Genomic DNA, 26,735 nt, shown 5'->3' with positions numbered 1-26,735 from the left:
AATCAAATTAAAAAAAAAAAAAAAAATCCAGATCCTTATTTGGTTACACCTATTAGACAGAATCTTGCCAGACTAAAACTATAACCATCTAACCTAATACAGTAGTTATAGTTTGGGAGACTGTAAGGTGCGGCCACTTGAAACTTCTTCCCCTCCACCATCCAGTTCAAAACTGTGCAGTCTCTTGTCTGGGACCCACTCTGGAATATGCTGCCTCCTCCCTGGGAAGCCGCAGTGACATTTTCCCCAAGCTTCTCCTTCCAGCTCACATTTTATCACACAAACCTTAAATGTCAGCTAAGATAGAACAATACTAAAGCTGAAGCAATGCAAGAATACAGAATCCTTTATACACAAGAGTAAGTGTGCTGTCTGCACTTCCCAGATTGCTTCAGTTCCATTTAATAAGAATTTTAATTATACTTTTATTTTGACAACGAATAAGGTTATTTTGGATAAGAAAAAAAAAGGGTCGATATAATCCCCTACAGCAGTGCTGTAAAATTTAAAAAGTGTAAAAGTATAGTGGGGGGGGATGAGCTGAAGTGACCTGTGGAAGAGTCAGCTGGAGCTGCGGTGTTGCCAGGGCTCTACTGAGTGCCCAGGATCAGCGTGCGTGGCTCCAGCTGATCGATGCTTCTGGAAGCAGCCCACAGCCTTGGGGAAAGGAGTCAGCTGGAGCTGCACCAAACAGAAAAAAGAGGAGGAGGGGAAGAGAGGAAAGGAGAGGATATAAAAAGAGGTGGTTTTAGGGGGAAATGGAGAGAAAGAAAAAGACAACAGGGAAAGACAAGGGGACGGAGAAAGAGAGACGGAAGAGAGGAGAGGCTTCTTTGAGACAAGCAGAGGGAAAAAAGAGGATGGAACAGTACATATATTAATGTCAGAGAAATAGGCACAAGTTTCCCGTTAAAAGTGTGGTAAGTGGGTGCATGGATAGTCCACAACCTACGACCATAATTGAGCCCAAAATTTCTGTTGCTAAGCGAGAAATTTGTTAAATGAGTTTTGTCCCGTTTCACGACTTTTCTTGCCACATTTGTTAAGTGAATCATTGCAGTTGTTAAATTAGTAACATGGTTGTTAAGTGAATCTGGTTTCCCCTTTTGACTTTGCTTGTCAGAAGGTTGCAAAAGGGGATCACGTGACCCCAGGATGTTGCAAACATCATAAACATGAATCAGTTGTCAAGCATCCAAATGTAAATCACCTGACCCTGAGGATGCTGCAACGGTCATAAATGTGAAAAATGGTCATAATCACTTTTTTCAGTAAAAAAATGGTGCAGTCTTATGCACCATAGCTTGAAATCCTTTTTTTTAAAGTACAGTTACAACAAACCAGCATCTTTTTGTGGCCCTTTAAAGTTTCCCAGAATGAGAAGAGTAACTTTATTGAAGAGTTTATTATTACATTGACTGATGAGATTTATATATGGCCAGCGTGGCTGTAGTGGTTAAGGGAATGGACTAGGAATAGGGAGACTTCAGCTTCAAACCCATCGTCGCCTAAGGGAATTTATTTGGGTGATTTGGGGCCAGTCATTCTTGCTCACCTTACCTGATGATTGTGGTGAGGAAGAAGCCCTGCATATGTCAATTAAGACACTGAATAAAAGGGAGAGTATAAATTGAACAACTAAATGTTGCCATAATCACCAAGGACGTCCAGTAAGTCAACATCGTAAAACAAAATATACTGTGCAACACACAGCTACGACCCAACCTGTAAAACATGTAATAAATAATCACCGATAAAACAATCCAACGTATAAACCCAAACCTTCTCCAGAAAAGGGTTAAGAGGCCAACTGAAGGTTTTAAGCAATCCACCACATGGTTGCTGACCGCACTTGCTGTGAGCATGCAATCCTCAAACATGCTGTGCAGACCTGGTGAAGTCCTTTTGCTGAAAGACTTTGCACTCTTGTTTCGATATATGGATGACTAACCAGTATGTTTTCTAGCAGCAACAGGACTGTTTGAGGCCCTCTTAGAAGTTCAAGAAGACCAACCCTGGTCCCCTAATCCAGGGGTCTGCAACCTTAAATACTCAAAGAGCCATTTGGACCCATTTCCCACAGAAAAGAAAACACCGGGAGCCATAAAACCTGGGTGGGCGTAGCCAACTTGATGTCACTCACTTCCAACAGTCACATGACACCCCCCTAGCCACGCCTACCCAGCCGGTCATTAGGGCAGAGAACCACCAGGAACCACAAAATCCTTTTGACATATCTGTCTCTCCCCTCCCTCCCTCTCTGCCCCCCTCTCCCTCTCTGTCTCTTTCTCTCCCCCTCTCTCTGTATCTCTCTGACTCTGCCCTGGCCGCTTCTCCCATCCCCCGCTGTCGCCCTTACCTTCTCAGGCCAGGCGAGGAGTGACTGGGAGTGGAGGGCGAGGGGTGGGGCCAGCCAGTGGTGGGATCACCTGACAGGGTGCCACAGTAGAGGGCCCAAAGAGCCGCATGTGGGTCCAGAGCCACAGGTTGCTGACCCCTGCCCAAATTAGGAGCCTGGTGGTGCAGTGGACTAAACTACTGTTAAAGTAGTATTTAGCTGCCAGCTGCCTGCAACTACTGCGAGTTCAATTCTCACCAGGCTCAAGGTTGACTCAGCCTTCCATCCTTCCCAGGTAGGTAAAATGAGGACCCGGTTTGTGGAGGCAATAAGCTGACTTTGTATAAAATAGAACACCGCTTAGGGGGGGCCAAAAGCCCTACCAAGCAAGTATATACAAAAGTATGAAGGCTATTGTAAGCCGCCCTGATTCTCCGGAGAAGGGCGGCATATAAATCAATCAATCAATCAATCAATCAATCAATCAATCAATCAATAAATAAGCAAGCAAGCAAGCAAGCAAACAAACAAACAAATAAATCCAATGACCCACTAGCCATTCTCTGGATGCTGTGAGTATACAGTACGCACCATTGTGTGTAGAGAGTGGCGTGCTATATTCACAATAAGAGCTCCAAGCAATAGGAATATTATTTTGTGCTTGCAGTTAAGTACATCACTTGCTACTTATTTGGCAAAACAACTAGCTCTCAACTTTATGCGGAGAGTCTGCAATTCTTTAAAAGAGATACCCCAGGCATAAACCAACAGAGGCTATGATTTGAGAAACATATATACGTTCATGAACAAGCTTGACAAGCTTGTAGAGCCGCTTGCTATTACAGGCATGTAATTTGTGCCCTCAGAAACCAATCAGATTGTTTAATGGTTGAATGAGAAATAAATTGCTCTCTGTAAAAGATTGCTTCTTGTTTAACAGGAAACCCTACGGCATTGAGTCATAGGTGTGAGTAGTTCCTTTGCAAGCTGCGTGTTAGTCCTCATTACACTGGGCTTCATCTGAAAAACAGCTGCCTTGCTCCTCTACTTTCCATATATTCATTGCCTAGTGCCATGATGGCAAACCTATGGCACACGTGCCACAGGTGGCACACAGAGCCATATTAGTGGGCACGCCAGCTCAGCTCTGGGGCACATGTGCGCACCGGCCAGCTGATTTTCGGGTCTTCTGGGCCCACCAGAAGTAGGGAAACAGGCTGTTTCCTGCCTCTGGAGGGCCTGGGGGGGGGTTGGGGAAGGCCCGTTTTTCTTTCTTACCTGGCTCCAGATCCTCTCTATGCATCTGGGAAGGGCGAAAACAGCCTTTCCCACTCCCTTGGAGGCGCTACGGAGGCTGAAAGGGCCCATTTCCTGACTCCCGGTGGGACAGGAAGTGACGTTTTTTCCTGTCCCCAGCCTCCAGAGACTCCTAGAGAGGCTCCTAGAGACTTCTAGACAGGCTCCTAGAGACTCCTAGAGAGGTTCTGGAGGCTGGGGACAGGAAAAAACGTCACTTCCTGTCCCACCGAGAGTTGGGAAATGGGCCCTTTCAGCCTCCGTAGGGCCTCCAAGGGAGTGGGAAAGGCTGTTTTCGCCCTTCCCAGATGCATAGAGAGGGTCTGGAATCAGGTAAGAAAGAAAAACGGGCCTACCAGGCCATCATGTGCCAGGAGCGGGGGTGGGTGGGGTTGCATGCGCATGGGCACGTGCGCGCGCGACCCTCCCCTCCCCCCTCTCCTGGCTCACAATGGCAAAAAGGTTAGCCATCACTGGCCTAGTGCATAAATTAAAAATAATTCAAAATTTTACTGATTCTCTGCTTTTCAGCTGTCTGTATGTAGATTTTGGATAGTTCGGTAGGTTTTAAGGTAGAGCATAAAGAAGCTTATTCAAGGCTGGAAAACTGGAAGTTGGAAACACCCCATATTTATTTCTTTTTTTCTCAAAGTTAACATGGGTTTAACCAGAGGTGGGTTTCAGCAGGTTCTGACCAGTTCTGGAGAACCGGTAGCGGAAATTTTGAGTAGATCAGAGAACCGGTAATAAAAATTCTGACTGGCCCCGCCCCCATCTATTCTCTGCCTCCCAGGTCCTAGTTGATCGGGAGAAAATGGGGATTTTGCAGTATCCTTCCCCTGGAGTGGGGTGGAAATGGAGATTTTACCTGCAGTATCCTTCCCCTGCCATGCCGACCAAGCCATGCCACACCCACAGAACCTGTAGTAAAAAGTTTTGAAACTCACCACTGGGCTTAACATACTATTTTCCTGCATTTATGCCTTGCATTATTTATTCTTTGCTTCATGTTGTTTTATCCAATCATTTTAGTGTAAACAGCTTCACATAAAAGTGAGGTACAAAGAGCAAAAGGCAGTAGCACTAATGCATATGTCAGATGTGTGTGTGTGTGTATTTGTGTGTGCTATTCATTTATATTTCTAAACCGCCCATCTCCAAGAAAGAGGGGCTTTTTGAGAGGCTCTTTGTGTTGTAATTCACAAGTAGCAATTCACAAATGATAACTTAAAGGTCAAAAACAGGCAGCCATCTGAAAGATTTAATATGGATAAAAGGACTTATAAAACATATTTTTTTATCTATCTCAAGCAGAGGAAGAACAAGTTAAGAGTATATGATAAAATGGATTAAGAATGTTGGTTGTAATATACAGATGGATCAATGGAAAAATATATGGTTAAAAGGAGTGAAATTTACTTTGTGTTACAATCTCAAAATGTTTATAAAATGATTTATTTTTGGTATATGATACCAGAGAAATCATCTAGAATGTATAAAAGCACTTCAAATGTATGTTGAAAACGTGAGCAACACAAAGGGGCATTTTATCGTATTTGGTGGCTATGTAAAATAGCTAAATAATTTCACAGCATGGCATCACACTCATGTTGGAAGCATCAAGGTGCTTCAGGGTTGAAAGAATTAGCTGGTGACAGCACTGTTACTCGGCTGGGGGCTCATTTCATATCCCCGGCAGGAGCTGGAGCAAAGGACCAGAGCTCACTCCTCCCCATGGCAGCACTTGGGTCTCAAACATGAGTTTGTTGCTTGTCAACTCAGCATCCTAACCTCATGAGCCACCATACTCCCAAATAATTTTGGATGAAATTCATACTTAGATACAGAGGATTTTAAAGATCATTATTCAACTGAAGCCAGAACTTTCTTTTAGGATTAATAAATTGTTAGTAAAAAAAAAAAAACATGGAAAGTTATTTCAGTATGTGATTACTATGGTGAGATTACTACATACACAGAGATGGAAAGATACGACACTACCCACTATGAAGGAATGATCGATGAAGTTGACAGATTTTGCTGAAAAGGCTACACTCACATATTTGATTAGAGAAAAGACATTATCTAAATTTAGAGGTGACTGGAAGCCTCTTACGGACTTTTTGTATAAAAAAAGGAAAAAATGAACGTGATTTATTGCTCTGATTAGACAAGATAGACTATAGAAAGAATAATAAGATGTAACTTTAGAGAGATAGATTAAAATATATTTGTACTTATAACTGCTACGAAGAATACTGGAAACCATTTCTTTAGATCTTTTTTCTTCTTTCTTTCCTGTTTTTTTTCAACTTTTTTTCATGCACTTTTTGCTTTTCCTTTGATTTCTCTTTCATTTTTCTTCCTTACTTCATATTAGTTTCTATTAGTTTTCCTCTTGTTTAAACGTTTCAATAAAGATCATACTAAAAACAGAGCAAGCAGCCAATTGCTTGCAAGTTACCTGATCAACTGTTCTGCCTTTTCTAAAGAGAATGCATATATTCAAGGCAATGCCTGAATTTATCCTACTACCTCCTCCCTCAAAGACCTCTGTTTGCTAAAGCAAGCTACCAGTTCAGATTAGCATCTTTTTTTTAACAGAAAAGAAAATATTGAATGCATGCAACAGAACCAATATTCCTAGAGAAACACAGCCTTACTCATTGTCCTTGCATTCATTATATTAGATGTAGATTAGTTCATATTCTGTACATATTTCTGGGTACCATACTACCCGTGTTTCCCCCAAAATAAGACCCTGTCTTATATTTTTTTGAACCCTGAAATAAGCGCTTGGCCTTATTGCCATGCGCTCAAAAGCCCGATTGGCCTTATTATCAGGGGATGTCTTATTTTGGGGAAAACAGGGTATAAAGCCGTAATGGCGAACCTATGGCACGTGTGCCACAGGGGGCACACGGAGCCATATCAGTGGGCACACAAGCTCAGCTCCAGCGCGCAGCTGATTTTCGGACCTTCTGGACCCACCAGTCAGCAAATGGGCCATTTCCGGCCTCCAGAGGGCCTGGGGGGAGAGGCCGTTTTTGCCCTCCCCAGCCTCCTAGAAAGGCTCTGGAGCCTGGGGAGAGCGAAAAACAGGCCTTCCGGTCCCACTGTGCCATCACATGCCAAAAGCAGCGGGAGCGCAGGGGGGAGTGCATGTATGCGCGGGGGATAGGGCGCATAGAATTATGGGTATTGGCACACATGTAAGTGACACACACACCCCGCACTCCCCCCGGTTTTGGCACCTGATGGCAAAAAGGTTAGCCATCACTGCTATATAGTAACTGAACTTAGGCACTTTCTTTCTTTCTTTCAGCAGCATTCTCTAGTTAAAATTCAGACAATTCAAATGTTAGCTATAACATTATTTCTGAGGGAATACAGTAATACCTACCATGAGTATTTGTTTTGCATCTGAGAAATTACCATATTCCTTCAAACTATAACATCAAGCACACTTATTCTGAGAGTAAGTATGTTAATACAGAGGGTGCGATACCACAAAATTGTGAATGCTACTTGCCATTAAAAGGAAGTATTCACTACATGAAAGTGCCCTTCCCATTTTTACAAGTCTGAGCCAAACGATTCAGAAAGTTATTTTATACAGTGTTCAGAAACACCACATTCCCCGCCACACAATAGCTTGAAGACTTTCAATCAGCCCATTCAAAAGCCCCTAGTAAGCTTCATAATTCTCATGTTTAAGACTATATTGTAGCTTGATATTTAATATGCATTGTAAAAAAAAAGGAAACAAATGCCTTCTGTGTCTAACCACAGTGTCAGGATTCCAAGTAACAAACCCAAAGCAATCAAAACTCCGAGGCCTAGTTTTTCCTCAAAGCATAATTTTATTTGGAATGTCATATTGGCACAGCTGGTGAAAGCCTGACTCTGAAGGACCCAAAGTTTTCCACACCCAAATCAAGACCCAAAGTTTTTGGCTCCCAGATCACACGTCCAATCAGGTCGCAGTCCCAACTCCGGCTGGCTTTTGTCCACACCACTCCAACACCTGGTAGAACGTCCTTGGCTGCCACAGGAAAGAATGCTATTTTCGCTACACGTTCCCACAGCTCCACCCTGCCTTGCTTGGCAGCCCTGAAGATGCTCCCAAAATGGCTTCAAGGCTGACTCTTGACCAATAAAGTAGCCTATCCCATCCCATCCCATCCTACTGAAATTGAGTGACTTTTGGAAAAAATATACATTACCTGCCATGCTAATACTGTAAAACAGGGGTGTCAAATTGGTGGCCCACGGGCCAGATGCATCGCGCGCAGGCCACACCCACCCCAGCTCCGCAAATGGGAAAAACATTGTGAAGCATCACGTGACAATGCAAATTTGACAACGTACTCTAGAAGCAAAGAACTAGTAAATAACTAGTTTATAAGCTTCTTAGAAATATGATCCTGCATTGTGATTCTCTTGGTAAATAATGTGGTTTTCAAGCACAGCATGCAAATGGATAACCCTATCACGTTTATTTGCAGCACAGAATTTTGAACTCTCTAGTGTTCATATGATTGACTGTAGTGGTTTGCTGTACAGGTAGTCCTCCACTTACAACAGTTCACTTAGTGACCATTCAAAGTTACAATGGAACTGAAAAAAGTGACTTATGACCATTTTTCACAATTATGCAGCATCCTCATGGTCACGTAATTTACATTCAGATGCTTGACAATTGACTCACATTTATGACCGTTGCAGTGTCCTGGGGTCATGTAATCACCTTTTGCAACCTTCTGACAAGCAAAGTCAATGAGGAAACCAGATTCATTTAACAACCGTGCTACTAATTTAACAACTGCAGTGATTCACTTAACAAATGTGGCAAGAAGAGTCGCAAAATAGGGCAAAACTCACTTAACAAATTCGTCACTTAGCAACAGAAATTTTGGGCTCACTTGCAGCAGCTGTAAATTGAGGACTACCTGTATTGCAGTAAATATGTGGTTTATTTTACCTAAGCATCTACAGTTCTACAAGCAATTATAGATTAAACAATGCCTAAGGCATATGTAATATTCCAAGTAGCCTACAAATAGGTTTTATGACTCACAATACAGAAAAGTTTAGCCTCATTAAAGAGATATCGGCCTTGAACTTGTCTGAACTTGTGATTAGATCATACATACATACTCTAAACTTACCATAACAAATTTATACACCTTTAGGATTATCAAAGGCCTCATTTCTTTCATCCATCATAAATGCAGATGAGAATAGGATGGAGAGAAAGATTATAGTTTCCCATAAAATTTATACTAGTATCTAAAATTTTAGATACTGTTCCTAAACTAATTAGAGACTCTGGAAAAAATTTCTAAAGGATATCACAGGAATCAACAGGGAGCAAAATCAATGCAGAAAATCAGCAGTCATATCTTTGCCATAGAAGGCAGTAGGACCTAGGGAATAAGCAAATTTAAGACTGAAGAATTCCTATCCTCTGCTGAGGATTGATATGCGTCTCCTTCAGAACTTTTTTTTTTTAAAAGATAAAATCCAAATCACAAAACAATAAAAGGTATGACCCTCCCACTTCCCACCCCAATCTGATTCATCCCTTTTCTCAACCCTTTCTTCCGATCAAGTGACTTGTATTTTTCTATGCAGCCTTTCCTGGTCTAGTGCTACTCAAATGTGCCAGATTGCAAGTATGGCTAATGATAGCATGCTGTTAATACAATGTCTATCGTAGTCTAATATAACTGTAGGAAAGCTGCTCTCTTAAGATACTGTGAACAGGTAATATACACCGTTTGCTCCCTAGTAACTAAATGAAGTTTTATTTTGCAGCAATAAGGTATTACAATTGGATTGCTTCTAGAAACACTGCATTCTTCATGATAATTAAAAGGCATTCAAATTTCAATATTTTGTAGTAGGCCAAAAAGCTTAAGCTCCAGAATATGGAGATACTTGGAATCTTAAGTAAGGCAGTTACAGTAACATTTCTTATTCTTGTTCAGATTCTTTATCTAACAGAACAAAGCAAATTCCAAGACGCAGGTATATTTCCACTATTTCAAGGAAATACTTTTCGAAAGTCAGCTCTCTAGGAAGCCATGATAAGGGCAAATGCACAGAAAGATTGTTTGGGACTACCGCAGTGAGAAAGAATGGCAGTTTATACATTGCAAGATGCTTAGAAAGAATATTTACGGTGTGCCCCAAAATATAAAACATATCTTATTAAGACAGAAGAGACACAGAATATAGATCACCCCAGTTCTATGGGCTCATGCAGTGTTCTTTGATTGTAATTCCTTTCCCCAATGATTACACACCTGCCATATACTGGAATTTGGGTTAACCAATTTAATAAAACATAATGTTTGGCAGCAACAAATGCTGTTTTACAAACAGCATTGTTAATATAGGAAACTCACTGCAACAGCATGCGATGAGGACTGCCCCAACACCATGTAGCATTGGCCACAGTGGTCATGCTCAAGGATTCACCTGGAATCAGATGGGGATTACAGGCAATCCTCTATTTATGACCGCAATTGAGCCCAGGATGTGTGTTCCTAAGTGAAAAATTTGTTAGTGTTTTGCCCCATTTTATGACATTTCTTGACATGTTTGTTAAGTGAATCAGTGCAGTTGTTAAATTAGTGACATGGTTGTTAAATGAATCGGGCTTCCCCATCGACTTTGCTTGTCCGAAGGTTGCAAAAAATGGTCCCATGATCCCGCAATTGCAACTGTCATAAATGTGAATCAGTTGTCAATCAACTGTCATAAATGTAAATCACGTGACCATGAGGATGTTGCAACGGTCATAAGTGTGAAAAATAGTCATAAGTCACTTTTTTCCGTGGCGCTGTAACTTTGAATGGTCATTAAATGAACTGTTGTAAGACAAGGACTACCTGTATTCAATTAGCGTTGTCTAATGTCTAAAGAGTGAACAGGATTGCCCACAAAGGGCAATTAAGGCTAGGAAGGCATCAACTCATGGCTGGTGGAGGTGATTAAATGAAGCGGTGAATATGTACCATTAGGGAGAAGGATGGGCTGTCTGGAGTAGCTGTTGATCAGATGGTTGCTTCACTGAAGGCTGGCATTACTGGATTGAGGGGGAATAAGGCTGCTGCTCATTGGCAAGTTGGCTAGAAATTACATCAGAGAAAGGTTCAGGAATTCCATGAAGGTGAGATACAAACAACTATCATATTTTCCAGAATATAAGACACACTTTTTTCCCTCCTAAGAGGCTGAAAATTTGGGTGCGTCTTATACTCCAAATGTAACCCCTCGTGGTACCCAAAATGGCTATGCGGAACAGCTGCTGCCTTCTCTTACCCCTTCCGCGCTTTGCCTGCTTTAGTCACTGGAGCTCCCTCTGAGGATCAGCTGTGCTTTTGAAGCTGTTTTTCAGCCCCAACACAAGCAAAGCGATCTTCCCTTTGCCTGCTTTTCAAATTGCTGCTCCCTCCGACAATCAGCTGTGTTTTAGAAGCACAGGCCCAACCAGCCCCAACCTCAAAACCAGCGAGCGAACTAATGTGCTGGGACTAGCCAGACAAATACCTGGTAGGCAGAATTTTCCCCCCTATTTTCTTCCCCAAAAACTAAGGTGCGTCTTATACTCTGAAAAATACGGTAAAAGGCAGAGGAAAGCAAGATAGAGACTCTGGCCTAGTTATTAAGACAGAACAGCAACCAGCAAAATGGTGCCGGTGCCAAATGCCTCTATTCTGGAGTTTGGACCCAGACTGCTAGCACTCTTTTAGCTTCGTGTTGGCTGTTGGTGAATATAAAAACACTAAGTAATAAGATCGTATTATTTTTCATGACCTCATTGGGAATGAACCAGTGAACCTTGCATGCATGATTGAAAGAACCGGTTGAACAGGAGTCAGATGTTGCTCTGTCCAATTTGGGTTTCAGTTGCTTCAGCGGCTGTGACTTCAAAGCTGGGCATAATGTTCCTGAGGGGTTTTTCGTTGTAAGCCTGGGCTATGTTCCAAAGATGATTGGCTGTGAATGTCAGCGTTTGAAGATAAAGCTGGTCTATCACCCATCCTGCCAACTAACAGTAGACCTTCCTGAATTCCTAGACCTTGTCACAGGACTAGTGGTAAATTTTCCCTGGAACTTCGAAAGTGGAAGTGAAAATTGGGAAGGCTCAAGAATTCACAGACTCCATGGAGCTGGCCTATGTAATTAACAAATCCACACTATTCTTTGTTATGGTTAGCTCACTGTCATGAAAATGACTGGCACTTGTGACAGAATGTATCTGCCCTCAGTGTGGAAGGGATTGCCACTCTCGAATTGGCCTTTTTAGTCACATTAGATGCTGTTTTAGGACCTCTTTCCAGAGCACGATACCATAGTCTCTTGAGACTGAAGGATGCCAATGAATGTGATTTCTACAAAAGGGAAGAAGGGGAGAGGGGCTCAGCAGGCTAGTTGTCCCAGCCACCTTATGGATCTGACTGCTTTCAAAAGGGTCTAGGGATTTTCCAGTTACATCACAAGAGTTCTACCATGAATCTCAGAGACTTATGGAATTCATGAACAACAGTGTTGAATGTAATTGCTTGGGAGTTGTCTCTCCTTGCTCGTTGATCCCACAAGATGAAATACCTGAAGCGATGCCTGTAGCACCAATAGAGGAAGACAAGGAGCTTCACTGAACAGAGGCATGAACTCATCTTCAGCCTGTACTATGGCAACAAAAGTAATAAAGTCATTCTTTGCTTTTACTACCTCGGTAAAATATTATCTACCCTCCCTACTGGAGAGCACTGGACAAGACAACTTTCATGCAACCCACTGTGACCTACTTGCTGGACTTTTGCAGATAAAATAAGATTTCAAAGCCATATGGACAGATGCAAATGAGGCAGCTGGAATAACAATTTGAAAGCAATATAGGAATTTTCCCAGTACTAGTATTAACCTCCTTGAAAGATGAAGTCATACACCTGCTCCTGAACAAACTATCTCTCAATCTGGCAATTTTAGATGACCTATCTAGTCTCCAATCTTCTCTTTTTAGGGAAGGTTTTAGGAAAAATGATAGAGCATCAGAGGCAGGAGGTCCTAGATAAATTGAATTATCTTATGTAAAGTGGTTTATCTGGATTTTTTTCAGTCAGAGTTTAGATTTGGGCATGAGATGGAAACAGCATTGGGTCACTTCATCAGGTCCTGGATGGAGGCGGCATGGCCTTCCTGCGGTAGCATTTAGTACCATCAGTTATGGTGCTCTTCTGAGCTTCCCGTGAGAATTGGAGATAGATGGCATTGCTTTACAATGGTTCTGCTTCTTCCTGAGGAGGTGGCTCCAATCAATCATATGGGAGCAGGAATAGTCAAGACATTAGTCACTCTTCTGTGGGGTACAACACAATTCTCAGTTCTCTCTCTCCTGTTATTGAACATCTTTATGAAACCACAAGGAATTATTATATGAGGATTGGGGGTAAGGTACTTGTCTTCGGACAACAGTGGGTCCCTCGGCCAAGAAACAAGAGATGAGCACCGTGCCGTAGACTAAGACGCCGGCAGTCCTAAAAGGGAAACCTTTCTGTTTTACCTTTTTACAATTAATAAACATATGATACTCCATGTGTATAATCCCAGACTAGGCTAGAGATTCATGGAAGTTCCTCCCCTAATGATTGAAGGATGCAAGTGAAATAAACAATCTAAAGCCGAACCCCACAAGAGAAAGATTCTATTTGTTTGGCAAGCATTTACACAGTATCTTTGTTAGGTCAAAACAACAATATGTTAGTTTAAAAGTTTTAAAAAATGTTGGTGGGGAGGGAGTGTTGAAAATATCCGTTCAGTTGCATTTGGGCTATTCTTTCTAGAAGGTGGATACAGTATATTTATTACAGATAGGCAGAATCCAAAGGTTTTTCCAACTCTTTTGAAAAAAGAGGCATCTATACCCTAAAGATATGTACTTTTTATAAAGTTGTGAATTCTTTAAGTGACCTGCCAGTTACTTGACAACATATATGTTTGAACTTGACAACCCAGAATAGTGTCTGCTTACAGTCAGAGTCCAAATGCCAGACTCAGTTATAGAAGACAGTTCCATGTTCACATGCTGTGCTATTATTTTATCTGTTCTTCTACTGTAGTTCTTGAAGCACTGCAAGTCATCATCGTAAAACTGAAATACCTATCATTTAGGTATTAATTGGTACTCTTGACACATTTTAACAATTAGTGTCACATCCTCTGTAAGATGAGCCTCTGTACATTAGTAGAGAAATCATCCTTAAAACCTTAGGATATATTTTTTTAAAAAAAATCTACCAATGAATTTGCTACCTTTCTCTCTTAAAATTGTGAAAATTTCTACTTATCAATTACTGGTAGCAATAGGTAATACTGTAGGTTTCCTGGGATAAACACACTATCTCCATCCCTTGCAATTTAGCACTTTGGAAGAACTTTATAAACTGTAAGGGTGGCATTTCTATCTATCTTAATTTATACTAGACTCTCAATTATTGTTTTCCAATGAATACATTATGGTTTATTTTTAAAATAATTTTCAGAAAAGTAGTAAGTCGAAGCATATAATTGTGCCTACTACAGTTATAATGCAAACCACAATATTTCTCTATCACTCATCTCAGTTATATATCTATTGGCCTTAACAGGGATTATGGTTATACATTACTTGCAAGGATTAGGGTTAGAGGCTGCTTTGCAATCCATATCTACAACTAATTCACCTTTTTATCGTGAATTATTTCCCTTAACCTAATGGAAAACAGAGAAAATCTCATATGATGGGAAGTTGCTGGAAAGAAAATGCACAAACCCCATAGCTGCTATTAATAAAAGTATAAGAGCTAGTGCATCTGCATTCATTGTGTTCATAACACAGTTAAGCTATAACTATGGTTAACAGAATTTAACATATGATTTCACACAACATGCTGAGCCAAAATAAACTCATTATAGTTTTACATGATGGGCTGGTTCATATTTCGCAGTGCTATAAAAGTAACTTTTGACTTACTAACAGTTTTTTTAGTGTATTTTGTGCCTCAAATTTCGAAGTCAAGCAAAACCCAATGATCGCATCTGAAAATTGTAGGGAAAACATGATACACTTCTGGTATACTTCCATGTATTTTAAAAACATATAAAATTAAATGTACAGTCCTCTAAACTATAGTCCAATTCATAATACTAAACTCAAATTGAGGAGTAAAATTTTCATGTTACAAAAGTCAAAGGTAAGATTATTTTAAAATTAAAACATTTTTGTATAATATGTGGCTTATGTTTCTGTACATACAAAATGGACGTTGTCTTACCTGAACGTCCCTTTTCTGGGCGCTGCGTACACTATCCATTAATGGGTTAACTTCTTCAGCCTTTGGCAATAACTGAGTGAGAGCTCAATTTCCCTTTCCTGTTGCCCTGCCACGCCCCTTAATCCCATGATCCCCAGTCTGAACGAAGTTATGGTAGACCACACCGTGATAGGTAATCAACATAACTTTAATGAAAAAAACCAACTGTAAACAACAACAACACTACTGGCCAAGGCCAATGAGAAAAAGGGGGAGGGTATGGATAGTGTACGCAGCGCCCAGAAAAGGGACGTTCAGGTAAGACAACGTCCATTTTCCTGTGCGCTGCTCCCACTATCCATTAATGGGATATACCCAAGTTTAAACCCCATGGGCGGGAAGTCGCGTGTCCCCAGAGTCCTCCTCTGACACCACCGTCTGCAATACTCTACGGCCGAAGGACGCCTCAGCGGAGCTGTAGGCGTCTATCTTGTAGTGACGGATGAAAGGCGTCATCGATGACCAGGTCGCTGCTCTGCAGATATCTGCCACCGACGCCTGCGTTGCCCAGGCCGCCGATGTGGCCGCGCTGCGTGTGGAGTGTGGGAGAATCTTTCCGGGAGGAGTTTTAGAGTTCAGTTCGTACGCCAACGCAATACAGGCCTTAATCCATCTGCTCACCGTGGATGCTGAGATCTTCAGTCCCATGGAGGCCGGGTTGAAAGACACTAAGAGCGCCTCCGTGTGTCGGAAGGCCGCTGTCCTGTTAATGTAGATGCGCAGGGCGCGGCGAACATCGAGGGAATGCCATTGCTTCTCTCTGCTGTTGCGCGGGCAGGGGCAGAAGTCCGGTAGGATGAGCTCCTGGGCGCGGTGGAACCAGGAGTTCACCTTGGGGATGAAGGCCGGATCCATCCGCAGGACCACCGTCGTGTCTCTGAAGATACAAAGATCCTTTCTGATTGAAAGTGCTGCTAACTCCGAGACTCTTCTGGCTGAGGTGATGGCCAGCAGGAATGTCACCTTGAATGATAAGTGTTTGATGGCAGCTGAGCCCAAGGGCTCGAATGGGGGGCCTGTTAGGGCCCGAAGCACCAGTGAGAGGTCCCAGGTCAGGTACCTGTGCACTGTAGGGGGGCGCAAGTTCTTGGCGCCGTGAAGGAACCCTTTGATGCGCGGGTGATGGGATAGCGCTTGGTATGGAGGGCAAACGATGACTGTGGACAGAGCCGCTGTTTGGCGTCTTAGTGTCGCTGGCGCCAGCCCTTTTTCCAGACCTGACTGCAGGAATTCGAGGATGTTCTGGACCGTTGCTGATGTTGGGTCCTCATGGTGCTGAGAGCACCAGTGGCAGAACGCCCGCCACGAGGCCTCATAAATGCGAGTCGTGGAGGGCCGCCTGGCAGCTTGGATAGTATTTACTACCCCATCTGATAGTTTGTCTCTTTTCAGGATGACCCTCTCAAATGCCAGACGGTCAATTGTAGCCACTGAGGCTCTGGATGACTGACCGCCCCTTGGCAGAGTTCCACCTGGTGGGGGGGGATGTGCCAGGGATGCCCCACGGATAGAGCCATGAGGTCGGCGTACCACGGTCGTCGAGGCCAATTGGGGGCCACTAAGAGAAGGTCTGCCCTCTCGGCCAGCAGTTTCCGGATGAGGCGAGGAAGAAGAGGAATAGGTGGAAAGGCGTAGAGTAGGCCCCCGGGCCACCTGCATCGTAGGGCATCGTGGTCCTCCGCCTGTGCTGATGGGTAGCGGGATATGAAGCGGGTCAGCTGAGCGTTTTCCGGGGTCGCGAAGAGGTCCACCTCCGGCATCCCGAAGCGGGCGCTGAGCTCCCGAAATAGGCGCGGGTGTAGTTGCCACTCCGCTGGGTCTATCAGTTCGCGGCTGAGCCAGTCCGCCCTGACGTTGGTTGCTCCCGAAATGTGCTCCGCCCTGATCGACAGTAGGTGAGACTCCGCCCAGGCGAATAGGGCCTCGGACTCGAACATCAGCGCACGGGACCTCGTGCCCCCCTCCCTGTTGACGTGTGCTTTTGCCGCAATGTTGTCTGTGCGGATCAGAACGTGCTGGCCCTGGAGTGCTGTCTGGAACTGACGTAGCGCCAGCCTGATTGCTCGGAGTTCCAGGAGGTTGATGCTGCTGAGTCTTTCGCTCCTGGACCATTGGCCTTGGGCTACCAAATGGTGCAGGTGGGCACCCCAGCCCCGCAGACTTGCATCTGTGGTTAGTGTGAGTCTGTCCGGGTCCAGGAAGTCGCTGCCCTTGAGGAGTGCGGGGGACTTCCACCATCCGAGGGAGAGACGGACCTGAGATGGTATGGTTACCTTGCGCTTCAGGTTGGTCTTGCCTGCTCTCTGGAATGGCAGCAGGAACCATTGGAGGGCCCGCGAGTGTCTGCGTGCCCACGGAACAATGCCGAAGCAGGATACCATCTTCCCGAGGAGTGATGCTAGTTGAACCAGGGGGACTCTCCCCCCTTCTGAGACCTGCTGGATTAGGTCTCGAATGCTCCGGATCCTCTCCTGAGAGAGGAACACCTGGCCCCTGACCGTGTCTATCTCCGCCCCCAGGTGCTGGAGCCGAGCTGACGGTTGTAGCTGGCTTTTCTCGAAGTTGATGGAGAAGCCATGGTCTTGGAAAGCCCGCAGGACTCTTGCCATATCCGAGGTCGCCTGGCCGAGCGACGACGAGAGGATCAGAATGTCGTCGAGGTAGCAAAGGAGGCGCACTGGAATGGAGTGGAGTGTGGCCGCCACCACCGCTACTAACTTGGTGAATGTGCGGGGCGCCGACGAGAGTCCGAATGGCATAGCGCGGTACTGGAAGTGCTGGCCTGCAAACTCGAATCTCAGGAAGCGCCGGTGACTGGGATGGATCGGCACATGAAGGTAGGCCTCCCGCAGGTCGACAGACTGGAGCAGATCTCCTCTCCTTACACCCGCTAGTATCGACTTGAGGGAGTGCATTTTGAATCTGCGATACTTTACCGACCGGTTTAGTCGTTTGAGATTCAGAATGGCTCTCCAGCCTCCCGAGCTTTTGGGTACCAGGAAGAGGGTCGAGTAGAAACCGGAGCCCTGCTGATTTTGGGGCACCGGTTCTATAGCTCTTATCTCCAGCAGGTGGGCGATCTCCTGCGCCAGAAGGTCTCTGAGTTCCCTGGACTGTGGGACCGGGCAACGTACAAAGCGGCTGGGTGTAGGGCCGGAGAATTCGATGGAGAGCCCTGAGGAGATCGTGCGCTGAATCCACGAGTCTTCCGTTGATCGGGCCCATTGCTGGTGGAAGAGCTGAAGTCTCCCGCCGATGGGCCCCACTGCCCGGGCGTCACTTCCCCCTCCTGGCAGTCTTGAAGCCGGCCCCGCGAAAAGGTCGTTTAGCTTGCTGGGGTCGGCCACGGTCTCGGTACTGAGATCTGTCTTGGTGTCTGCCAGTGCTCTGGAAGTGGGAGCGCTGTGGTGGGGGGCCTCTTGGCCCTGCGCTGGGCCGAAAGGGCTGCTGGTAAGAGTACGGTGTGTATCTGCGGTCCTGCCGTCGGTACGCAGATGGGAGCACCTTCCTCTTATCTTTGTCTTCGACCAAAACTGGTTCCAAGGCCGCCCCAAATAAGTCTGGGGCCTTGTACGGGGCTGCGGCCAGCCTCCATTTGGCCTTAAGGTCTGCCTTCCAGGGGCGAAGCCAGAACAGCCTTCTTGCTGTAACGTTCGCTGCCAGAGATCTAGAGGCAAATTTGGCGGAGTTCAGGGATGCATCCGCGGCATATTCGGTGGCGGCTAGGATCTTGTTTAAGTCCTGGTGCAGCCTAGCATCTTCCGGGGGCAGCTTTTCCTGTAATTGGCGTAGCCAGATGAGGGTGGCTCTGTTGAAAAAGGAAGTTGCCGTCGCCGTCCTGATTGCCCACGCCGCGGCCTGATGAGATTTACGGAGGGCCCACTCCGTCCTTTTGTCTTCAGCTTTCAGCCCGTCAACGGCATCCGTGGACCCCATCGATGAGGATGACAGGGAGGCGACCGGCTGGTCCACTGATGGAAGAGTTAAAAGGTCCTCCAGCTCCTGGGCCGAACAGTAGAGCTTCTTGTCCAGGCTGCTCGGGGTTGTTAGCGAGCCTGGCTGCCCCCAGGGGTTCTGGATCACATCCGAGAAGAGCTGGGGGCAGGGAATACAGTCCTTTTCCTGCTTGGCGGACTTGAAGAGTGCGTCATGGGGTCCCTCAGCTGCGGTACTGGGCGCGGCTGTGTCCCCAGGCACGCCCAAATTGGTTGTGAGGCGCGCCTTGTGCAGTAGAGATTTGAATAAAGCTGGGCGAAACAGGCCTGTGAAAGCCGGAGCATCTGGCGTCAGGCCCTCATCCTCTGACAACTCAAAGGTCTCTGGGCCTTCCTCCGCTTGGTCTGAATCCTCAGACGAGGATGACTGGGTATGCGCCTGTTGGTGCTGGGCCAGTCGGTGCTGGGGCGCCCCCTGTGCTTGTGGTTGGCGAGGGGGGCCCCCTGCAGCCTGTTGCCAGCCTGCAGCCAAGAAAGAGGACATAGCTGAGAACATGGTTTGAAAGTCTAGCTGGCTGGGTGGTAAGGGCCCTTCTGGAGCGCGCAGGCCAGCTGCCGTTGGCGTGAATGTTGCCTCAGCCCCACGGTGGCGCCAGTGAGGTGGGTCCGATAGTGGTATGTCTGGCAAAGAGCGGGATGCTCCTCTGGGTCGAGGAAATCCCTGGTTGAGGTCGGTTGCGTTCGGGGTTGCCGGTGTTAGGGCCAATTCCGCCAGACTCGTGATGCCAGGGCCCGCCTCCGCGCGTGCCTGGGGTGAGGAGCTAGGAAACCCCGGCCCTTGGATAGGTGTTGCTGCTCTCTCCTTCTGTGCTTTGGCACAGAGGCGCTCTAAGGTTTTATGGCGTCTTGCAGCATCCCTATCTTTGATCTGGGGCGTCTCTTCCCCCCGGTCTTTATGATGAGAGGACCTCTTTTTGGAATGCTTCTTGGATTTGGTCTCCTTGGGAGGAGGGCTTGTCTCCAGCTCTGGGTCAGATGAGAAGGGCGAGTCTGACAAGGCCATGGTTGCCATCTGTCCCTCTTAGCCTGCTTCCTGTTTGGTGCTTTAAGAGGGGCCCCTGTGCCACCGCAGAAATGGGGCTTGTAGCAGCTAACCCCTGGGGAAGGGCCTGCAGATGATGAGGGCCTCTGAGAACCAATGAGGGCGGGGCTAGCCCTATTTGAATGAGGCCAAGATGGCGGCCCGGGGATCCTCCTCTAGGCTGGAGCACGTGGCTATGGAGTATGAGGGCTGGGGAAGCTGCGGTCTCACAGCGGCGGCCCGAGGGTCCTACCGCCTGCCGCGCTCAGCCGATGCAGCCCTGAGGGCTCTGGCAGCAAGTAGGAGGAGGGGGGGGGGCTTTTGCCTCACCGCGCTGCTCTCCTCTGCTCCACGTGCGTTGCGCCGGGATTGGGAGGCTGCGGACTCACAGCGGCGGCCCGAAGGTCCTACCGCCTGCCGCGCTATCCCCGCTGGGCTCCTGATAGCGAGGGGAAGGAGGGGGGGTGGCTAGCCTCACCGCTCTCCGCTCTCTCTCTCCCTCGCCTCCGACGGGCGGCTGCTCCTATCGCTGCTGCGTTGCCGCCGAGGCTCGCTCTCCCCCTCCTCTGTTAAGGGGGAGGCCGGCTCTCTCTCTCTCTCTCTCTCCTCTGCAAGTTGAAGCCGGCGTGGATCGGGAGCCTCCGGCGATGCGAAGCGTGGGCGGCCGAAGCAATCACCGCCGCCCAGCTGATGAGCCGATTCTTCGCTTCGGCTTGAAGCAGGGAGCCGAAGTACAAAAATAAGCTACTCAAAAATAAAGAAATAAAATCCTAGGAAAGGGAAGGAAATGGGCTTGGAAGCCTGAGCTCAAAAACACACTTCAGTCTTTGCCAATAACTGAGTGAAGACTGGGGATCATGGGATTAAGGGGCGTGGCAGGGCAACAGGAAAGGGAAATTGAGCTCTCACTCAGTTATTGCCAAAGGCTAAAGAAGTTAACCCATTAATGGATAGTGGGAGCAGCGCACAGGAAAAAAGCATTTTTCAAGTGGTTTGGTAATACCACTTAAGATAATAGTGTCTACAACAAGACTATAGCAGGTTACATTGCTCGACCACATCTTATTTTTATTTTCTGCTTCAAAATTTGTCATTTACATTTAATTTTTACACATAACTCATAAACCACTACTACTCAATCAAACCAATACACAGGTAAATGAATATTACAGTGCCATGTAGTAGCACCTGTAGGAACAATTTTTGTCTTATGTTCATTCATACATCATATTAATACAGTTTAATTCTGTTTTAGTATGTTGATCATCCATATACATTGTGATTTGTAAACAATGGCAAAGGCCTTAGTGTACACCCCACCCAATTATTTTGTATTCATTAAACATTAAACTTGTTGGAAGACCTGAAAGACAGGATTAGGGACAGATCATCATGGAGAAAATCTATCTAGGTTGTTGCCAAGAACTGGCACTAATTTGATAGCATATAATCAATCAATCATGAAACATGATTAAGCATCACTATTCAATATCATATATAAACTACTTCAAATAAAAAGCTTCTTTGTTGTTTTAAATCCATCAGAGGAGGATTAATCTTTCCTCTGTCCTGGAATATTAGAAGCATTAAATTCCTACATAGGACTTTGACGAAGCAATGGTGACTGAAGATGGCTCTGCTGAGAACAGAACTAATCATAGTGGCAGGATAAGGAGCTGGTAAATAGATCAGCTCCTTAAATTCCTCCCCAGATAAAGGAGAGGATCTGGGATTGTCCACATGCACTCCATACAGTGAGTCCCTGCAAGTAGACCATAAGACAGCAGTTTCTCTGGTGAGTTTTAGAGCTCTGGAAGCTGATCAAAAGCCATTTTTGCTGAAGTTTTGGTACCTTCAAAAATACACTGGGTTTGCATATGCTTTTTCTTAATCACTTTTGGAAATTGCTTGACAGCTTTTTGGATAGCAAGAATTGTCAAAAAGACAAAGTTTCATTACACCAGGTGAATGAATCCTTAACAAAATAATTTTAATAAAAATTTAAGGACTTTAAAAATTCTGATTGTAGAGTAAAAAGCAAAAGGGTGATTAGAGCTCTGATTGTGGAATGTTATAAATGGACTAAGTGGTTAGATTTTGAAATTAATTACGAACAAGCTTCCTGTTTAAAATTCTATTAAAAATATGTGAACATTTAAAAACTAAGTGTAAGAAATATTCCTATGGGAAAATATTCTGATTTAGAGAAAAGCACAGCACTAGAAGGAACCAGAAAGAATTAAAGATTATAATTAAAAGAGAAAAGAACCACTAGTATAGAAAAAAAATATTTAAATTTGGGAAAATTTTAAGGATATTTGGGGGCAATGCAATCAGAGATTACTCTTAAGATTGCATGCCACTATAAAAAGGGTCTAAAAGATGTGATGGAAGAGGATAAATGAGTGGTGGATGTGGATTTAAAAATGACAAGCTACAAGAATGATATGGAAAAAGATGTTACACTGGATATACAAATAGTCTTCATAACTAAAATGGACACACAAATAATAAAACAGAAGAATTACTTGGACAACATTCTTACAATGTTAAATTTTCTATACAAATTTAAATAATAATAATAAAATAAATAATAAAACATTCTTATCTTGGACTTTCAAAGCAGATATGCTAAATTTATGAAGGAGTTCCTGAGAAAAAGGCAAAGAAAATGAAAAGAAATACACTTTTGGGATATTATTTAAAGGGATTAAAGAGCAAGATTTTTAAAAACAAAGGGAAGGAATATAAAGTTGGCTTAGCTGATTAAGGTTAAAATACATATGGTGTTTTGGGTAGTTTTTATGGATTTTCTGGACTAGGACTGAATGATAAGGTTTTAAAGACTGATTCATATAAAAGATAAGATATGGAAATAGAAAAATTCTGTTATATTTTCAAATAAGAAAAGGAACACAAAGTTAGTTTCTTAAGGTTAAAATAAAAACATACACACACACATTATTTTTTTGCAACTCTTAATGAATTTTTGTTGATTAGGACTGATGAGGCTTTAACACTTGTCTTTAGATAAGAGATGAGATATGAGATGAAGAAATCTTCTGTTGTAATATCAGAGAAGGTGATAAGTTATTGAAATTGTACTTGTCTTGATGAAGGGGGAAATCAGTTTTCTTATATAATTTTCTTTTTTCTTCATTTTTATTTTTTCCTCTGCACTTTTTTCTTAATTTTTTAATCTTTGTATCTGTACAATTCAGTAACAATTATTAAAAATGAAACTCCTACATGGGAGAACATTTAAACAGTAATTTACCGTAGTATCCTGATGAAAACAGTCCTCTTTACCAATAACTCTTAACTCAAAATGAAAATAAATCAAAAGAGCTTTTGTAAAGGCATAAAAATTTGAGCCTATTAATAGACTTCTTTGTACTGCTTTGAGCATTACATAAATATATGTAACTAGATCTGTTATATGTTAAAATTCATCTCATTTTAAAATATTATTATTCAAGACATGAAAATGTCCTGGCTGAGATCACATATCATACTCATATGTGGTTTATTTAACCATAGTTGATTGAATTCAAATAAATATCTGAAACTGCCCAGTATACAAAGCCATAAACCATGTTTTACAAGTCACTGTAACCTGATACACACAATATGCTAAACAAAAACCAAATAAATCATCTTATGGGATAATTGATGCTGGACAAAGCACAACTGAACAAAGCTATCGGCCAACATTTTGCCATATTTCAGATAAAATCTAGAAGGGTGCATTTCAGTTCTAAGAGTTGGATCCTAAAACAAGATGATCATTTGCTCTGCCTTATTTTTGGAATAGGCAAATCATGCAGGTACAATAGCACTCCAGTTTACTAAGCCTCACATCCACAACCTCTCCAGTGACTATGCATTTTCTAGTGCCCTAAAAAGGTATACAATGACCATTAAAAATAAAATACTTCAGCTTTAACAGCAGGGTGGTTGAAAAAATAATAATTCTCAAGAAAAGAATGCTTGAAAGTTCAAGACCTCACCAAAATAAATATTTAGTGTAAGAACAGAAAATTTACACCATTCAACTTTATTCTCTTTCACTTTAGCCCAGGGCAGGGATTGTATCTTTTATCAACAGAGGACTTTCAAAGTCTACCTTTATTAATTAAGTCCTGCAGCACAGCATAAATATTGTCCGTATATTCAAATGATTTTTGGATGATATCCCCCCCACTCCAAAACTATATTAAAGTGTTCATCTGAGACTTGCTTAACAGGTTGAATGGGACAATTTTTCTGGAGTGGAACAGCATATCCAATGAGGGATGGAAGGAAGAAATCAGAACTTTGGTTTGGACATATGAGTCACCAAGGTACCTTCCCTTTCAATATCTTTAATAGTTAACTTCACCAAACTCCATTAACTTTCTGCTTAAGAAAGTTTTGGTCATATGAAACAATATACTTTCACAGGAAAAGCTTCACAAATCTAGTAAACCTATCTTCAAATGAACAATAACACTAACAGCACAGGTTACGCCTTTGAATCTTATCCTGTAGACCAAAGAATATTTTAGATTATGATGGCAGTTTTTTGAGTAGTAAAAAGTTAACAGCAAGAGAGTCATGAGTGTCATTTTCCCCAAAAGATGGGGGAGGAAGGAGAAGGAAAGAAAAATCTTTTTTTTTTAAATATTGGAAAGGGAGAGCACTTCCTAAGATGACAATGTTAGGCGAAAAGCAATATGCCTTAAACCCAAATGTTACATTTGTTAAGATGTACAGCATACAGACTAGCCAGACAAATATAAAGATAGAGATGAAGGTGGAAGAATTAAAACTGTCATAAAATCTCTACTAAGGAGATTCATAGTTATTCCCAAGAAATCTAGAATAACAGAGCTATACAGTACTCTGTGATGACATGATTTCAACTAGGGACAAAATACAAGTACAAATGTGACATTCGCTGCTATCAAAGCTTGGGAAAATACCGAATTGATCATTTGTCAGTGTTACCCATGTAACACATGTACATGTTTAGAAACTACAACATGCCGTTACACTGTAGTTATACAATACCATTCCCAGTTCACCAGGAATATATGTTTGAAATGGTTCTGAATGTTAGTCCTCTGGAACCAAATATCCCGTTATATAGCCATACAGATGTAAATATATTTGGAAACACTCGCATGCTGAGACTTCTAGCCTCTTGTAAATCCTCCATCTGCTATAACCCCCACTTCCGGGTTGATTCCTCTTTATTGTACTTATTTCATGGGAACAAATGAGGAAATCTCTTCCCAGAAACATTACTGCGAATATGTCCAGGCAGCATTGTGAGGCAGGGCAAAATTGTCTTTGCTAAATTTTAGACCTTGAATTGATCTTAAAAGGATCCAATTGCACAAAAGTCAAATGCCTAAAATGGGTAACTCTTCAGATAGCTATGGAAAAAGCAATAACATCTTACTGACAATGGAACGTGAAAAATCCTAAATGGGAAAAAAAAAAGGTCACTCATATCTGCCAAATCACAATACCTTAAGACCAAATCTGATAAAGAAAGACTATTATTTTATTTACTCCGGCTCCTTCCCCTTTAATCACAGAGCTTGTTAAGGAACATTTATTAACACACTGGTATCTCTGCCAGGAAGACTCCCTCCCATAAATGTCACACTTGTCAAAAAAAAAAAAATGCTCCTGCTGGCCTTGCTACACCCTTAAAGACCCTTCTTCAGCCTTCCTAATGTCTCTTGACAAATTTAAGAATTCACATTCACACACACACACACACACACCAAGGCCAATTTTCTTTCCCATTCCTATACAATTGCCAGAGGAGTTTATTTGGTGTAAAAAATAATCATTCGTTAAAAAATAATAAAAATGGAAAGCGGGGTTTAAAAAAAATATACTGAATTATTCTTATATTGGGGATTATTAGCATCCTGGCTCTTAGGGATGCCTTATTTTGTGGTCTGTTTCCTGGAACTGAAATGGAAAAGGCAGAAGGCGGAAAAAGGGAAGGAGAAAAAAAAAGGAGAGAGAGAGAGAGAGAGATTGGAGAAGGAAGGAGGAAGGAGGTGAGAGCCGCCTGACCACACCGGTTCGCGCCCTTCCCCGCGATCTGGGGGGGGGACCTGAAGGGCACCCCAGCCGGAGCTCCCTCCGCCCCGCTCCCTCTGCCCCACGCACCTTCGGCGATGACCTTCTTGATCCGCAGTTTCATGTCGCCCATCTCCACCACCTGCCCCACGAAATCGTTTTGATCCCGGCTGGCGGCTCCTAAAGAGCCGGGCCCGGCCAAGAACTCCAACGCCGACTGTAACAGCGACATGGCGGCTCAAGCCGGGATTGATGGGGGGGGTCGAGCGCCGGGCGGGGGGTTGGGAGAGCGCCGGCCGAATACGGCCGGTTTCGCCTGCCGCCGCCAATTATACCCTTGCTGAGCCCGCCGTACTCGCCCGATCCTCCAGCCCGCACCGAACCCACTTCCGCCAACGTTGTTCGTCAGAGCAGGAAGCCGGGGCCCCGCCCACTTTCTCGGGTCGCCCCGCCCCCCGCCCCCCCCCCCGCCAGCCATTCGCAAAGAGGTAGGTGAAGACGAGAATCTCTATACTTCGGGTGCCTCTTCGAAAGTTGTTTTCAGCCAAAGGGCAACGTCGCTTTTGAACTTTGGCCCTTCCCGACGGCGAACAGATTTTAAGGGGAGCAGCAAGCCGTCCCGCTGCTCTTTGCTT

General features: G+C 44.1%; 1 protein-coding gene across 4 annotated transcripts in view; it reads right to left on the bottom strand.

Annotated features, from left to right (window-relative positions):
* GAK (cyclin G associated kinase) overlaps positions 1-26,470 on the bottom strand; it is a 90,016-nt gene extending 63,546 nt beyond the window's left edge. For all 4 annotated transcript variants that reach the window (XM_070938523.1, XM_070938524.1, XM_070938525.1 and 1 more), the window contains exon 1: positions 26,191-26,470. In XM_070938523.1, the coding sequence (XP_070794624.1) occupies positions 26,191-26,332 (142 nt within the window). In that variant the 5' untranslated portion in view covers positions 26,333-26,470. The remainder of the gene's footprint in view (positions 1-26,190) is intronic.
* Positions 26,471-26,735: the final 265 nt, after the last annotated feature.

Source organism: Pituophis catenifer, unplaced genomic scaffold (assembly GCF_029215685.1).
Source record: "Pituophis catenifer annectens isolate HBS135680 unplaced genomic scaffold, rPitCat1.0.hap2 SCAF_2, whole genome shotgun sequence".
NCBI classification, from domain to species: Eukaryota; Metazoa; Chordata; class Lepidosauria; order Squamata; family Colubridae; genus Pituophis; species Pituophis catenifer.
Note: the sequence above shows the minus strand (reverse complement) of the source record. Positions and strands in the feature narration are given on the sequence as shown.